The sequence below is a fragment of the Neocloeon triangulifer genome, unplaced genomic scaffold (genome assembly GCF_031216515.1).
Source record: "Neocloeon triangulifer isolate White Clay Creek 2 clone unplaced genomic scaffold, ASM3121651v1 ptg000002l, whole genome shotgun sequence".
Lineage (NCBI taxonomy): Eukaryota > Metazoa > Arthropoda > Insecta > Ephemeroptera > Baetidae > Neocloeon > Neocloeon triangulifer.
Genome location: NW_026775545.1, coordinates 4,804,274 through 4,820,141, shown reverse-complemented (window position 1 = coordinate 4,820,141; position 15,868 = coordinate 4,804,274). Strand labels below are relative to the sequence as shown.

At 38.6% G+C, this 15,868-nt stretch overlaps 3 protein-coding genes across 9 annotated transcripts; 1 reads left to right on the top strand and 2 right to left on the bottom strand.

Annotated features, from left to right (window-relative positions):
- Window positions 1-129: 129 nt before the first annotated feature.
- Window positions 130-7,562, bottom strand: LOC132205375 (ras GTPase-activating protein 1). Of its 5 annotated transcripts, none has more exons than XM_059634387.1 (18): window positions 5,420-7,562; window positions 5,125-5,366; window positions 4,091-5,073; window positions 3,657-4,013; window positions 3,388-3,590; window positions 3,095-3,315; window positions 2,598-2,712; window positions 2,261-2,544; window positions 2,093-2,205; window positions 1,919-2,038; window positions 1,745-1,865; window positions 1,469-1,689; window positions 1,208-1,412; window positions 1,034-1,161; window positions 822-976; window positions 600-766; window positions 419-544; window positions 130-297 (listed from the first exon to the last, which is right to left on the bottom strand). In XM_059634387.1, exons 3-18 carry the CDS (start codon window positions 4,279-4,281, stop codon window positions 220-222), a joined length of 2,805 nt encoding a protein of 934 aa, XP_059490370.1. In that variant the 5' UTR covers window positions 4,282-5,073; window positions 5,125-5,366; window positions 5,420-7,562; the 3' UTR covers window positions 130-219. The 5 variants fall into 5 exon arrangements, with proteins under 5 accessions (XP_059490370.1, XP_059490373.1, XP_059490372.1 ...); XM_059634390.1 differs by having other exon boundaries at window positions 1,034-1,149; window positions 5,420-7,560; XM_059634389.1 differs by having other exon boundaries at window positions 3,104-3,315; window positions 5,420-7,560.
- Window positions 4,590-10,430, top strand: LOC132205376 (large ribosomal subunit protein bL28m). Of its 3 annotated transcripts, none has more exons than XM_059634395.1 (6): window positions 4,590-4,685; window positions 4,820-5,059; window positions 9,549-9,807; window positions 9,861-10,004; window positions 10,062-10,222; window positions 10,277-10,430. In XM_059634395.1, exons 2-6 carry the CDS (start codon window positions 4,878-4,880, stop codon window positions 10,329-10,331), a joined length of 801 nt encoding a protein of 266 aa, XP_059490378.1. In that variant the 5' UTR covers window positions 4,590-4,685; window positions 4,820-4,877; the 3' UTR covers window positions 10,332-10,430. The 3 variants fall into 3 exon arrangements, with proteins under 3 accessions (XP_059490378.1, XP_059490377.1, XP_059490376.1); XM_059634394.1 differs by having other exon boundaries at window positions 4,820-5,083; window positions 10,277-10,429; XM_059634393.1 differs by lacking the exons at window positions 4,590-4,685; window positions 4,820-5,059; window positions 9,861-10,004; window positions 10,062-10,222; window positions 10,277-10,430 and adding an exon at window positions 5,099-6,483 and having other exon boundaries at window positions 9,549-9,696.
- On the bottom strand, window positions 10,345-15,649 carry LOC132205374 (probable phosphorylase b kinase regulatory subunit alpha). Its single transcript, XM_059634386.1, has 18 exons — window positions 15,428-15,649; window positions 15,212-15,370; window positions 14,792-15,008; window positions 14,267-14,730; window positions 14,058-14,210; window positions 13,801-13,974; window positions 13,534-13,747; window positions 13,360-13,469; window positions 13,160-13,307; window positions 12,944-13,108; window positions 12,718-12,888; window positions 12,410-12,664; window positions 12,249-12,353; window positions 11,778-12,197; window positions 11,518-11,723; window positions 11,409-11,462; window positions 11,152-11,355; window positions 10,345-11,102 (listed from the first exon to the last, which is right to left on the bottom strand). Exons 1-18 carry the CDS (start codon window positions 15,506-15,508, stop codon window positions 10,881-10,883), a joined length of 3,522 nt encoding a protein of 1,173 aa, XP_059490369.1. The 5' UTR covers window positions 15,509-15,649; the 3' UTR covers window positions 10,345-10,880.
- Window positions 15,650-15,868: the final 219 nt, after the last annotated feature.

The following is a 15,868-nucleotide window of genomic DNA, read 5'->3' as shown; positions in this document are numbered from 1 at the left end:
CTATTTTTTTTCTTCAAAGTTTTACAGTACATACACACATAATTACAAGATCCACAAAAATGCGACACGAAATTTAAAATCACATAGCAGCCAAATAGCAAGTTTTTTCAGCTTTTGAATAATATCGTCTTGAACATCTTGTTTTTTTTTTTTTTTTTGGTAAATAAATGCAGAAAAATCTTATCGAATGCAGAAGAATAATGCAGCAGCACATAGATTTCAACGGATCATCTCCATGTACTTCTGTTTATGCTTGCTCAGCATTTCGGTGACTGTCACAAGCTTCTTGATTGTGGGCTAAAATGAAAATATTTAATTTTTGTTACAAAATCTCTAGCATAAATACAATAAAATATGGTAAATTTTCACACAGAAAACTATTCCATGACCAATTATGAAACTTAAAAAAAAATCTCACCTGTTCTTTTGATAGGGCTTGCAGTTCTTTCAGATGTGAGCAGCAAATATGGTGAAGAGTGCCCAGATCCCTTGCAGGGTCCCCTTTGATTCGGGCCTCCTCAGGTTCAGGCTTGTCAGTTACATTCTAAATAAAAATAAAAAGTTATATACTTATGCCTGCTATTGTTCAAAACTATTACCGAAAGAGTGTCCAAAAAGACCACCATCCTCTCCTTGTTCTTTAAAATGAAGGGATTTACCACTTCCATGTACTGCTCCTTTCCTCCAAATTCAATCAAATTGGCCAGATTTTGCAGGCACTTTGCCACCATGATTAGCGATCTACTTGCCATTTGGGGAGGTGGCTCTAAAAAATAAAGCGTTAATAATTGTCATTTCTCCAAGAAATACAAATTATTTACCAGCTATGAGGTTGAACTGCCTGGGGTTGAGAATTGCAGGGCAGAGTAAGCGTAAAAAGATGAATCCACTTACGACTCTGGTCTTAACTAATCTCTCGTGTGGCCACTTGTTCACTACTGACCTTTGTAGACATCCACAAATGTACCTCACAGTCCTGGAAATTATTTTATTGTGAAAAATTTCAAATTCATTTTCACACCTATCATTTTACTTTGGGCACGAGTCAAAGGCCATGAAAATGGAATGTGTAACTTCATCCAGAATTTGCAGCAGAAACTCGGCATTTGCACATGCATCGTCTGGCGAGTCCATTTTATTTGGGTTCAACTGCATAAATAGCTGATTAAATAGGACAGACCTCTACAAAGCATTGCGGAAAATATACTTCACAGGATTGCTTGGTTTCTAGTAGTTTCAAAATGGTGTCCTGAATTGCTGCTTGGAGGAAACCAGTGCAAACGGACTTCATATACAAATCCATCAAAGTGGTCGTCAGGGAAGCGGCTCTCAATAAAGTAGAGGTTTCCTGCTCCCTTTCGATTTCAGCCTCATTCAAAGATCTCAAGAGGTCAGCCTCCTTTCTCTCATGTCTGTAAAATTAATTTTTTTAACACTTGAATCTACATAATCAGGTGGCAATATTAACCTAAAAATTCGTAGCAACGAGTTTGCCAGAGGGATGCGGTCAAGGTGGCAAATGTCGGCCAGCGCCCTTACCACCTCAAGACTAGGGTCCAAAATAAGCTGCTGTAGGGGCGAGTATTCTTCTTGGGGCATGATCAAATCGTGGAGATAGCGGACTCGCAATCTCAAAGATCCCCACTCGCCAATTGGAGTAATGCCAGAAAATTTGAACCACTCTTCCACCTTCATAAAGTTTCCATTTTAAATATTTCAATTACTTTTAAATTTTCAAGCAAACCTCGTCGCCATTTGTCAATGATTGGAGATCCACTGTGAGTTCTGCAACCTCAGTATCTTTTGATCGTTTGCCTTTGTTGTAAACAGTAATTGTAAATGACAGGACGTCAGGCGGAATGTCACTATTGGGAAATATGATCAGATTTGTTTCAACTGGAAAGCAGATCAAACTCACTCAAGCAAAAACTCCTCGTCCCAAACAGGATCCAAACCGGTTTTTACTTTTGTCCTGGCCACTTTTACTTGATTCAGGGATATAATACAGAAAGGATTTGGCACTAGCTTGAAAGGAAGTCTGAAAATACAATTTTTTAATTTCAAATAACTTGAAGACTCATTATCATTCTACCTGTGTGCATCCAAAATGTGAAGCTGTAAGCATTTCAGTTCTCTGAGCCGCTGGACTTTGGGTGAGCGAGTCATCTGGGTGATGCAAAGTGGTTTCAAAGCTGATATCCAGTCCTGATTAAAAATTTGAATATTTAATTTCAAAATTCACACTTGATTCTTTCCTTACTTGTACAAGATCAGCGTTGTTTGCACACAAGTAGGTGATAGTGGCAAGGCAGGGAAGGGCCCTTTCGACCAGCTGGAAGCAGTGGGGTCTGTCGAATACGCTGTCGTGTACTTGGTATAAGTAAGCACAGCTAAGATCTATTAGACCCTTGGGTTTCGTCCTTTTGGGGTTGTCGTAAAAGTATAAGTGAGTATCGCTTCCTTCGACCAGAAGGACAAAAAACATGGATTTCCACTTTTTGTTCTTTTCACTTTTTTTGTTCAAAAATCCTTGCATTTTGATTCCTTTCGAAATGAAAATTTTAGTATTAAATTACGTTAAACATTAAGATACTAACCTTTGTTTTTCTTTAGTCCGACTTGTTCTCTGCACTCCCTGAGAGTAGCATAAATTTTTTCTGCATGATCTATTTCCTTTGGCTTTGCAAATGCTTCATCAGCTTCACTAAGAGCCTAAAATTTGAAGCATTAAAATGGGCTCCTTTGGGCAGAGCACAAGGTATTGGATGCAAAGAAGTATAATAAAGCTGAACAAAAATTCTAGACTAGACAAGCTAAAAAATAATAATGGAAAAGTATCTTATTAAAAAATTAATCTTGCGTTATATTTATGAAAATTTATAAAAACACTTAAACATTATGTTTCGTTTGAATAAACTGTACAACATTTATTTTTCTTAAATTAATTCTTAATTAAGTATGTCATTTTTAACAAAAAAAAAAAAACAAAAAAAATTAGTATTCATTAAGCAAATTTTAAAATCCAATACCTCTGGTTAGAAAAATGTATTAAAAACTGGTGGCCAGACATCCCAAGATAAACAAGGGCACTAACCCTACCAACCGGCTGAATTAAGGTGTGGCCTTCAACAATCTGCTCTTTGCGGTATCTGTTGATGACGGCGTCCAGACACTCAAAGGTTCTGCCTCCCATCAAGTAGCGCACACCCTTCTTTTCTATACGGAATCTTTGGATTTGATTGTTGATGTGGAAGAACAACGAGTAGTCCCCTGGAGAGTTATCACTCGGCCTAACCAAAAAGCTGCCTGGGCCGGCTAAAAGAAAACAAATTTAAAATTTAAACCTTCAGTACTGCAGGTGAAAAATAGAAAAATTAGTGTTATTACATTTAACCAGCATGTCGACAGCCTCATTTTTAGTCACATTTGGGTGAAACCAGGAGAAAACAGTATTAGGATCAATGTTGTCAGCTAAATCTTCAACCAGATCCCTGAAAATCATCCCTTGCTCTCCCGTCCGATGGGCTGTGACCCAAAGCCAACCATCGCCCATGTCGTTGTGGACAAAAAAGATGTCACCCTTTTGGAAGCTGCAAAATTAAAAATAATAACAATATTTGCACGAAACCTTACATTTAATAAAAATTTAATCGAACCTTAATTCATCAGTGTCTGGCATTTTGGTGTATGGCAAGATAGCAACGATCCTCTTCTTGTCGTTGACAGGCTCTGGTGGTGGCACAGGGTGTATGAGGCGTTCCTTCTTGAGGAGGTCAGTGACATTGGTGTAGTAGCCGATGAGGTCGGAAAGCGAGTCAAACTGACGACCTCCTATGTAAAAGTCTCCACATACTGCAGTGACTCGGAAGTGGTTGATGCCCGTCCGGCCAAGGTAGGACAAGACGTATGAGCCGGGTTTCCGGTCGCTCTCCCTTATGAGGTAACTACCCAACTTAGAGGCCTCGTACAGGCGTTCCTCGGCAGTGTATCTGTCCAGTCGGCCATGGTACCATCTGCAGATGTAAAATGTTAGTGCACATTTTTCTAAATGAATAAAACAGCGAAGAGGTTGGGATAGGACTGGACTTACTGAGTTTCGTGTGGTGCGCCCAGCAGGGACGCGTTGCTGCTTTCGGCCTCTTCGTTGTCGGCCAGGAAGGGGTCGAACTCGTCGACGGCCAACCCATCCTGACCATCCTCGCTGCCGGTGCTTGGAGAACCGTGCAGCTTTTCCTTGCTGACTGGAATTACACCCGCACCACCCCTTATAAACTCAGCCATCTTGCCAACCCTTTCATTCACTTCTTTTCTTTCCCATTCCCTTCAATCACATCACATTCAAGCCCAGCAAGCCGAATGAAGCCGAAGCCCGTATTTCACAAATGCATGCAACACAACAAAATAAAAACAATTAATGTTCCCTTTAAATTTCAACCAATTTTTATTATTTTTTGACGAAATAATTTATTGTTTACGAATAAATAAAGTGTAATAGATTTATTATCAAATTTAAAGAATTTTATTAGATAAAAAGTTGCTCGAAATTTCTCAAATATTTCTTGTAAGTTGGCACTAATCCTTTGTTGACCCCGGGCCGTGTGACCAAAAGTGGGCGTGGGCGGAAGAACACCCAAAGACAACATCCAAGATTTTTGCAACATAGCGCATTTTTTTTTTAATTGCCGGTAAATATTTTTCAGTTTTTAGTATAATTATTTTAAATACATAATGAATAAAAGAGAATCCAATTTTCTTCTTAAATAAAATAAATAAATAAAACCACATTAAACCACATTGCGATCTTTATGAATCTTTACAGGACAACCAGAGCTGTTTGCTTACAATATTTTTGTACCACTACATAAATTACCAGCGGGATGGTATTCTTAACCGTGGCAAGGTTTGCAAAATCGCTGCAGCTTTTGAAAGCAAGAATACCTCCGATGCTTGAGAGAGAACCCTACAAAAATCTACCCGCAGCCTACCACAAGTTTTACGCCGAGTGGAAATTCAATGAACCCTCGCCAGTGAATTACAGACCGGAGGAGGGTCGGTACCGGTACAATCCTGAAACTGGAAAAGCGTAATTATTTAAAATTAAATTAAATTAGGGGTTGGCAGCACTGCTTCGGTAAGGAAAACACTGGTTTAGGAGGGTCGTGTGTCTAATTTCGCCTTTTTTCCCTGAGTTGAAGGCCATGGCATCTGCACATGTGCCGTGGAGGTCACCACAAGGGTACGCTGCCCAGCCACCCATAAATTGTGGCCCTTCTTACGGACATACAGAAAATAGAGCAAAATTCCATCATCCAGCATGGCCCGAAGGAACTCCACCCACCCCCGGACAGGAGATGGCGCCAAACCCTCTGCAAAATGGAAACAATGGACCAGTTCTCAACTCAGGAGGTTTTGGACAGACTTATGCAGGAGGTCCGGCTCCTCCGGGAGCTGTAGTAACGTTGGAGGAAATCATTCAGCGTGTTTTCCAGCATGTCACGCTGCAATTCTCAAATCAGCTCAAAATTCAGAATGACCAACTTGGCGAAATGTTCAGTAAAACAGTATCTTTGATGCAGGAGGAATTCGAAAAGGAACGTTTGTCCTGGAAGGAGAGAGATGAGAAGCACGAGGCTAAGCTGAGGGAGCTTGAGCGGAAGGTCCTTTTCTACGAGAAGAATGCAGAAAATGAGTCGAGCGGTACAGATAACAGACGGAGGCAATTTCACGGCAGGTATCAGAGAGGTTATTATCCACCAATTGCTCCTCTGACAAAGGCTGATGACACACCCTGCGTGAACCAATACATCGATCGCTCTGCCCAACTCGATGAGGCCATGAAGAATGATGAGTCGCTCGCAGTGGAGGGAGCCAAGGTCAAGTTTGTTGAACATCAAGGGGTCAGTCTACTGGATGCCAAGCAAGAGATAAAGGCACACGCCATAGCCTCTGATCTCTGGACCAGCATGGGGGCTGCACAAGAGGTTACGGCGGCGGTGGGCAAACCAAAAGCGGAGCCGGGAAAGACTGAAATAGGCGGAATCATCAGAGAGAAGACTGAAAAGTACGGTACTGTGTTTCACGTGGTAACTAAAATGAGGTCCCCCCACAAGTTGCACAAAGCACCTGAGCCTTTCCTAAAGGGAGTGAAGACTGCATTTGCTAAGCTGGCCCAAGTCATTCGAGAGGAAGAGATTGACGAGATTGCAATGACCTACATGTGCAGTGGCATGGACAGGCTGCATCGCCTCTGGGTCTTGGACACTCTGTACGAAGAACTTCGAGATGTCCCTGTCACTGTTCATCTGTACAACAAGTATGTCTCCAAACGCTGGGGAAACTGTGGGAATTTGTTCAACCCAAAGGAGGCCGGAGAGGAAGAAGAAGAGACTGGAGGGAAGCCGGATGACGGAGAGCAGCTAAATGATGCCCCTAATTCGCAGACTGTTGCACCCAGGGAGAGAAGCAAGCGCAACTGTGGTGCTCGTGAGAAACTTTCTTTATAGATTTCCCTTGTCGAAACAGCGACGTGAGTAACTTAAAATTAGGGCTTTGGAATTGTGAAGGGCTTACGAAAGCATATGAATCTCCGATTGCAACAGAACTGCAAAATTATGATATTCTTCTTTTCACGGAAACATTTTTAAAGAAACCACTTCACATTCCTGGTTTTTATTCAAGGCAAGTTTTAGCTTCACAAAAGGAGGCAGGGCGACCGATGAGGGGAATTTCCGTGTATTTTAATTCTAGGTTAGGAAATTTACTAAATGTGAAATATTTGGAAAACTTCATAATTCTAAATTTTGATGACATTACAGTAGTAACATGCTATTTAAATCCGAAGATACGTTCTACAACAGTGACTAATGAACTTCTCTCAATCCTTAAATATGTTGAAAATTTTGAAAATTTCATTTTGGCTGGAGACTTTAATTGCCGACTGGATACTAAAAACAGAAAAATTGACTCGCTGCTTGATTTTGCTGAGGAAAACAGTCTGACAATAGTAAATGAATATCCATATAAAAGTACCTACGACTGTAGTAATGGTCATAGTGTGGTTGATTTAATCTTCAAAGGGCCAAAAATTTACACCGAAAATTTTAAAATTTGCCCAACCATAAGAAAACATAATTTTATTTCAATAGAATTTAATTTCACAAAACAAAAGAACAGAAATGGGGACATGTCTTTGAATAAGAAAAATTTTAAATTAGATGAAAACATACTTAAAGAGCTTATTGAGACTAAATATAAAAATATTCTAAGAACAAATCTGGAAAAGGGGGACGTTGAAGAGTTTTATAAAAATATGATAAATATTATGAAAGAGGCCGACATTCCTCGTAGGCAAACTGAACGGATTAGTCAACCGTGGTTTGATTCTGAATGCTACGAATTAAAACAGAAATTGAACGAATGGAGAGAGTGCTTGGAAGTGGCTGAAAGTTTAAATGTAACTAGTATAATCAAGATTCTATTACCGCACTATACCGCAATAAAAAGAAATTACAAAAATGTGTGTGAAATGAAGAAGAACGCTTTTGTGCAAATGAAGGAGTTGGACATTTTAAAAGAGGCGGAGCAGAATAAGTGCTATAAAGTTCTCAAGTTGAGCAAAAGTTTTTACAATACAAACAATATAATGATGGATGAATGGGAGTGCAATTTTGAAAAAATTTTCAACGAGAAAAAATTGAGTGAAAATGAATCTTTAAATCTGAAAGAGATGATAGTAGATTACAGAAATGATATAAATTTTTCACCTATTATGGAAGAAGAAGTTTTGTTAGCATTAAAGAAAATGAAAAACGGGAAATCCCCTGGACCTGACAAAGTGAAGAATGAAAATATTAAACTACTTGTTGAATCCTTACTCCCCGAAATAACGCAATTTTTCACCAAATGCTTGGAGCTAGGAACATGTCCAGAGGAATGGAGGCAGTCAAATCTAAAACTCTTGTATAAGGGAAAAGGGGACGCGGAAAATACAAATTCATATAGAGGAATATGTATTAGTTCGGTTTTTTACAATCTGTTAGATCGTGTACTGCATGCACGTATCTACTCATCTTTGATTCACGAGATTCCAGGCAATCAATATGGTTTTGTGAAAGGAAAATCCACTTTACAGGCAATTAAGTCCTTAGTTAATAACATTCAAGAGACAGTTTATAAGAAGAAATCACCCTTATATGCCTTATTTTTGGATGTAAGTAAAGCTTTTGACTCAATAGATAGGGCGTTTATTTTTAAGAAGTTAATAGAAAGCAAGAAGCTAACGTTCACGGAGTTAAATTATTTAGCTCACAACTTAGACTTAAATTTCTTGAGAATAGTAGATGGAGTAACAGTATCAAAACTTATTACACAATCAAATGGGGTAAGACAGGGGGGATGCACGTCCCCATTTCTGTTCAATTACTCTTTAGCTGATATAAATAATATTCTACGAGATTTGCCAAACGTGAAAGCCATTTATTATGCAGATGATATTGTTTTAACCTCAGAAAAATTAAGTGACTTGAAAATTGCTTTAGCCAGAATGAAAGAATTTTTGTTAAAACGCAGTTTGAAACTTAACTTGGAAAAGTGCAAATTCATGAAATTTAGAAATAAGGGTCTAGGAAAATATGCATTAAGTGACCGCCTAGATTTAGGTGGAATTGAAATAGAGAGAGTTGCTGAGTTTACATATTTAGGAGTTACTTTTCAACCATCAGGAATCTCTTTTGGAAAGCACATTGAAAAAAGAACAAGAGCTGCATTGCTGGCCACTTATAATATACGAGAACTAAAACAATTATCCATTGAAACAGCACACAAGCTATTTGATCTAAAAATTTCCCCAATTGCGTCCTACGGCATTGAAGAAATATGGCCTTTCCTAACAAAGACTGATTTTGAAAATCTTGAAAAAGTCAAAACAAGATATTTAAAAAGAGTTTTAGGACTGTCCAAGTATATTAGATCTAGATTTGTGTATGAATTAGTTGACACTGATCTCTTTGTATCGGACTTACAGGTAAAATATTCTCTAACTGAAACTGAAGCATTCCAGAAATTTTGTGTGTCTAAATATTTAAACAAACTTGAGATATGTGATGAGTTCTACGAGACAGAAACTATGAAGAATAAAAATTGGCAATGTGCAATGTTCAGTGATCGCCAAGTGTTTACGAGATTTGCCTGTCACGGGTACCACTATTTATTTTGTAAGAATAAAAATTTTCATTCTCAAGCGACAATAGATTGTGAATGCAAGCACTGCGGTAAGAAATGTTCACAATATCATATTCTTGAATGTAATGAACGAAAACTAAGCCTAAGAGAGGCTGCAAAAATCAAAATTAACTAATTTTGTACTTTGTAATAATTATCGAAACAAGCTTAATTGTAAAATTAATTTTAGGAAGACAAATTAGCTTTAGACACCCGTTGTACACCTAGTTGTGTTCAATAAATACTCTATCTCTATCTATCTATTTAAAATTAAAAGTTTTTTTGAACTGCGCATTAATATATGTGTTTTTACATTTCGTTTCTTACAGGGATCGTGTCATAAATTTACCAATTCCAACAATATGGACACCAGAATTGGATAACATGCTGCTCGGAGGTGAAGCCATCATCAAAGGGTATATGCAGAAGAAGGAAAATAAGCGCCGAGTTCCTAGGTGGTGGATTCCAGATATCTTCAAAACAGTCGTCTACAGTGAAATTCTGGACAAATACATGTCAGTGATTGCAACGAGAAAGTTAATCGAACTTGTCCATCATCACCAAGGCTTCGACAATTACATTTTAAAGGTGAAAACAATTTCCTTAAAACAATTTCCTATTTAAGATGTATTTCTCTGCAGTCTCCAGCATGCGACCTTAGATCCAATCTCGCAATAAAAATAAAGAGACAGATACTGCTAGCTCTGGCTAAACAAGATTTCTATCCTGAAGATCCAGCTAAAAAGGCAGCAATTCTTGAAAAATACAAGGACTACACTGTGCCTGTAAGTTAGATTGCTTTAATCAAAATTGCAGTTGACGTTTTTTTACTTATGTATTAGCTGGATGAGGCAGAGTGGTATGGGTTGACTATGAGAGAGGCAATGATCAAGAATCACCTATCAAATAATCAAGAAGAGCCAGTACCTTTGAAAAATCAGTACAGAATGGAGTTGATTGAATATTTGAAAGAACAACGAGATAATCCAGATGCACACAAGAGGTAAATATCTGACATTTATTTTGTATGGTTTAATATGTAATTTATGAATTGTAGTTCTGACGAAGGGTCGTGGTTGAAGCAGCTGAAGACCAAGGTTTCTTTCACTTAATAAAATGCAAGTCTTAATAGATTATCAAAATTGACCACAAATCAATTTTTTTTTAAACCTGTAATATATTTATTTGAGCTGATAATTTAATCGATGTTTTCATGCAGTTAGCTGCATGAGACAGCTATGAATTCTTAGGGCAATTCCTTTGTCGCTATCTCAGTATTTATATTTTCTCCTTCTCTGGTTTAATTTATTATTTATTTTAATTGATCTTGTAAAATTTGGACTTTATCTAATTAAATTTGATCTGAATTAAAAATGAAAACGATCGAAGCGGTGCGCCTCAGGTGGAGCCCATGGTACAATAATTGATCGATTATTGAGTATAATGGTATTTTTAAAAATTGAAATATTGGCGCATTTTAAGAAGATGAAAAAGTGGTATTTGAGAAATGAGAAGACTTTTGCTAAATGGCACACAATTAAATAACCGCAGTTAAATTTCTTATATAATGATACTCATGAAAAACAGGATGGAACAAGGCTATATAAGTTGCTTTCTTTTAAAATTTGTAAGTTGACTTCAAGACGGCACTGTTATTTTTTTTAACTAATAACACAATCCATATCTCCTTCTCTTGGGAGGCAATCAAGCAAGCAGACCATAGCTCTTGTTATGTAGGTCATAGTGCCATAGCTTCCACTTGGGGCACTATCGTAAAAGTGCTGACAAATATATGCAGCGCCTCCGCACAAGAGTCCTCCACTAGAGGTTGTTTCCTTCACAGTTTTTGCACAGCAGAGAGTTGCATCCCCGTTAACCTTCATCTAAAATTGAGAATCGACTGCACTCTTGTTTTTTTATCAACAACATTACCTGATCCTCAAGGAAAATTTGATTAGCGCGGTGCACAAGATGCTCGACGGCTATTATTCCACCCAAGTGGTTTGCAACGTTGTGTTCTGTCAAAAGGGTGAGAACCATCATCGCTTCAACAATCAGCTGTCGATATTCTGGCAGCGGAACAGAGTTTAAAACTGTCTCCACTGCAAGGGCAAATTTCAGCTCCCCTGGCGTCATCTAAATATTATGTTTAAAAAAAAATTATGAAAATATTTTTATTTTCAACTTACCTCTTGAGTTAGATTTTGAGGCAGCACCCTACCTTCAACAGCAAGACCCTGGCACTACAATTTTCAAATCTATATAGAGAATCGTCCAACTTTTTTGCACATTTTTTACCCTTTCCAAAACGGACCACACTCTGGAATAAAATCCCCGAGGTACCCTGTTTAGCGCACCATCAAGGCGCCTGCGACGAAGCCACTGGCCCTGTTTATCGGAATCCAAGTCTTCCGTATCGTCTTTAGCCACGAGGCTACCTATTTGGCTCCTCTTGCTCACTTTTCCTGATTTGCTGCTGATGACAGAGAAGTTTCCTCCAGCGACTAATGAAATAAATTTCAATAACTTTTCAGGAAAATAAATTTGCTGCAATTTACCAGAGTTTAAAGCAAATTCTTTGCCACTAACAATGTGGTACAGCAAATTTTTCATTTCAAACGGAGATAAGTTGAGAAGATGCTCTGAGGCTTCTTCTCCTGTGCACTTCAAATTTCTAGCAAGTTCCTTGGCCATAACCTGAATAATCAATCCGATTCGAAGTCGTAGCATCTCATGGAACAACTGTGGCTCAGTTCGAATAAACATTGCTAGGTAAATGAGAAGCTCCTGAGTCAGCATGGCAGTGCTTTCATCATCACCATGGGCTTGGTGAATAAGGTGGCGCAGGTCTGCCTCTGGGAGAGGAGCTGTGATGGTGTGTTCACTAGCTGGTGGCATGCCAACAGTGATCTGTTTCTGCCGCACCAAAAGATCAGTCACAGCTTTGGCCAAATCTTCTACTCGCTTTCCAAGCATCCCTAAATAAAATTTTAATTTTTTTCAATAAAATTAACTTTTTAAAATATTACCAGCAGTGTGGCGCACAATGCTCCACAATTTTTGCTGACAAGCCTTTTCGAATAAGACTTTCATGTGATCCTTGACAGAAACATCTTGACCATCGTCAGTTTCTCCTTCAAATTAATTAAAAATAAATATTGATTTTTTTATTTTAAATATCTTACTGTACCAGTTTTGAAATCGATTCCATGTGTGTCAACAAGATACTGTAAAATATCTCCCTGTTCCTCTAAGTTTTCTGTATCTCGCAGCATTATCATCATCTCCTCAACTTCAGCATCGGCATAATGTGATTCAGAAATGCACCTCTGTCTTGCACCGCTTGTTTTCCAGCTCAAGTCTTCCTCTGTTGGAGATGGGCTCCTCTCTGCTTCTGGTAACGGTGGATATGCATAAACAGAAATCCTTCTGTCTGTGTGCTCTCCTAAACCCAGAACAATCAACCATGGAGATATTGCAATTATTCTTATAACTAACCATCCACTTTGATGGATCTTGTTTTCTTCACTAGTCCTCTCACCGACTCTTTTCTTTGAATCGATATGGGCCTCGAATTTCTCCTACTTGGTTGCACCAAGATTTTTGGCCTCGCAGACAATGATTTGACCAAATGATCATTCAGGTAGTTCTCAACTTGTGGGTTCAGTTCTAAATTACAGAGAATGCATTTTTTAACACTATAATTTACTCGCAAACGACTTACTATCAGGCATTCCATCCTCTTGGCTGCCCAAAAAGCTCAAATTAGTGATGCAAGATGTGTTGACAAAGTCACCTAAATTGCCAAGCGCCACCCTCGTTCCATTGATGTAGCCACTTTTTAATTTCTTGATTGTATTTAACATACCAAGGGGGACTTTATCTTGGTCTGTTATAAAGACAATGTAATTTTAATTTCAGATTGGTTAGGTTTTTTTACCCAAATGCATGTTCCTAAGTCCCATAACTACCAGTGGCCTTCCAAGCATATTTTGCCAGCTGGATTTCAAGAAATTTAGTTCGCTTTTAAAAATGTCAATCATTAGGTCGTTGTCACTGGCAATGTAAAACTTTTGCAAATCTGTCAACTAAAAAAACACATATTGAAAAAAAATTAACCAAAATAGATAAAATAAGAACCTGAGGAGTGAACGCAAATAGCCTGTCCTGCAAAGAGTAAAGTTTGCTTGTGCTCAAAATGCCAACGTCTCGAGATTTTCTTCCAGACAACCCAAGTTTGCGATTTCGGCCTGCAAATGTAATGACGGAATATTCAAATATTTTGATAAAATGATGATGTAAATAATAGCTTGCCTAAATAAGTGTAAAGATGACTGAGCACCCTGGCTGGTTGTACTTCAATGGGAGCAACCTCAGCGATAGTTTGGACGTGAATATCATGTGCGGCTAATTTTTCTTTTATATCTTCATTTTCAGCCAAGACGACAACTTGAACAACCACGTCTGGCTTCTTCTCAGAACAAAGTCGTCTATTCAGAGGATCCAGTTCTCCAACAGCAAGAAATCCCTGTTTGTTATTAAATAAAATGCCATTCCATCATGCACCAAATTATATTTTACTTCTTGTAACAATTTTCCCAAGATGTACAAGGACTGTGCCCACAAAAATGGACACCTTCCAACAGCTTCCCTGTGCTGACTGCCTGGATTTTTGTACTCATCTGCAACACCATCAGAAGTGACTGCGTAGAGCTCGGGAATCAAACTGAAGCCTTCATCAGTTTGAATCATTTTCTTAAATAGGAAAAAATAGTTTAAAATAAATGATTTATTCTTTCATAAAAAAAGCCGTTCTTGAAATTATTATAGAATCTTACATCTTCTAACATTTCTGTGTATTCCCTGGCTACTTCTGACTGTCCCTGAAAGTGATGGTCCAAAATGAGGTAGCAAAAGAACAGAGGCCACTCGCACTCAATGTTTTCAAACATACGGAGCTCCCAGGGCTCGTAATACAATCTGTTCATGTCCTAAAATTTGAGAAATTTAATTCACATTATAATTTATTATAAGATAATAATCTAACTTCTTTAGGAGTTCTGTAGCCATCTCGAAGGAAACGTTTGCAGCCGTAGCGGCCCTGCAGCCTGCTGACAATGGCCCCTCTTGTGAGTCTGATGAGTTCAACGTCGTCAACAGCAAAAGCCGGAAAACTGATGATGCCCAAGAGACCACTGTCCAGCTCTTTGGAGCTTGACTCTCTTGGTAGCATAGATTGCAAGACAGCACGGCATTTCTGAGCCTCGTCTGAGAGAACATGAATGACAGAGGACGGACCACCTCTAGCACCAAATAAATCAAGCTCGTTCATTGCCTCGAGGGCAGCCTTGGCCATGCCGATGGAGCTGGCGTTCAGTTCTGGCAAGCCGTGATTGGTTTTGTCTCCTCTCTCCCAGATGCCATAGTCCGGGACACAATAAGCAGATTCAATGTAAAAAACGAGATTCTGAATAAAGGCTACCTCATCAAGAGTGAAAACAATCTGCAATCCTGTAAATGGATTTAAGTATTGATTTTGATTTTAACGTTAATTATAAACTTAATTATTTACCTGAAGCAGTCATCTGGGCTAAGATCAAAAGGTAAAGAGAAACAGCATCAATTTGCAAGTGACCCCACTCGCTGTCACCTACGACGGACTGGCCAGTTGTGCTACTGTATTTTGCGTGAAGCGAGTCAAATGGATTTTGACTGATCTTGAACTTCTCGACTTTATCCTTCTGCTGCATCATTGCCATTAGGAGTCCCCTCATGCATTTTACACAACTCTAAATATAGGAGAAAAAATAATTAAATGAATATCGCCTATAGAATAAAAGCTGGTGGTTGTGGAAAATATGTCAATTTCGGAAAAATCTTTCCGAACTACACTGGTGAAATGTGATAGTTTCAAATTATTTATAAAAATATTAAAACTTTAGGTTGTGGTGAGTTAGTGATGTTTTCTTAAGGCAATGAGTGTGCGCCATACTTGCTCAAGCTCGTAAGTTTTCGCTCGATCTTCGTCCATATCGGCGTTTTTCTTGTAAGCCATTGAAAGGCCCCACACAGCGAGAATGCAGTAGACATTGTCCCTGATCCATGCATGGCTATTGTCAGGACTGGCAGGAAACAAGCCAGTAACAGGATTCTGCAAAGTACATAAATTATCGATCAAAGTTTCAGTTCATAATTCTGTTCTCCAAACCTGGTGCTCTAAAATAAGTTTGTGCACCAATCTCTGGTAATGATAGTCCAGACGGACTCCAGAATTTGTACGGCTCCTCATTGCAGAAGAATGTTGTAAACTCAACCCAACCCCTCAATGCATGAAGGGCAGCGTTGGTCACAGGTTTTCGACCTTGTAGAAGGTCACCTCTTCCTGGCTACAGCATGTGATTTTTGTTTTTATTTTTGTCAAAAGGGGGCGTGGCCCCTTTTAGGAAAATCATTTAAATCGTTTAATTTTTGGCTATCGCAGATACACATACTTAAAATTTTATTACTTTATAATGCTTATGAGTGTCCTCTATAAAATTTGCAAAATAATAAGTTTTTGCAAATTTTCAAAATTTCTTGGCACTTTTGCAACTTGTGATTGGTTATTAGGCTGCGAGCAGCTGCGAGGGAAGGCCCTCCATTGGCCCAA

Excerpts from the sequence above, each read along its gene's own strand:
- LOC132205375 (XM_059634388.1), bottom strand. The coding sequence starts at position 4,281 with ATGGCTGAGTTTATAAGGGGTGGTGCGGGTGTAATTCCAGTCAGCAAG. Across the intron at positions 1,690-1,744 it reads CATTGACAAATGGCGACGAG|GTGGAAGAGTGGTTCAAATT; the intron begins GTTTGCTTGAAA and ends AACTTTATGAAG. Across the intron at positions 298-418 it reads AAGCCCTATCAAAAGAACAG|CCCACAATCAAGAAGCTTGT; the intron begins GTGAGATTTTTT and ends TTTTCATTTTAG.
- LOC132205376 (XM_059634393.1), top strand. The coding sequence starts at position 5,199 with ATGGCATCTGCACATGTGCCGTGGAGGTCACCACAAGGGTACGCTGCC.
- LOC132205374 (XM_059634386.1), bottom strand. The coding sequence starts at position 15,508 with ATGAGGAGCCGTACAAATTCTGGAGTCCGTCTGGACTATCATTACCAG. Across the intron at positions 13,308-13,359 it reads TATTTGCGTTCACTCCTCAG|TTGACAGATTTGCAAAAGTT; the intron begins GTTCTTATTTTA and ends GTGTTTTTTTAG. Across the intron at positions 11,356-11,408 it reads CTCAAAATCTAACTCAAGAG|ATGACGCCAGGGGAGCTGAA; the intron begins GTAAGTTGAAAA and ends CATAATATTTAG.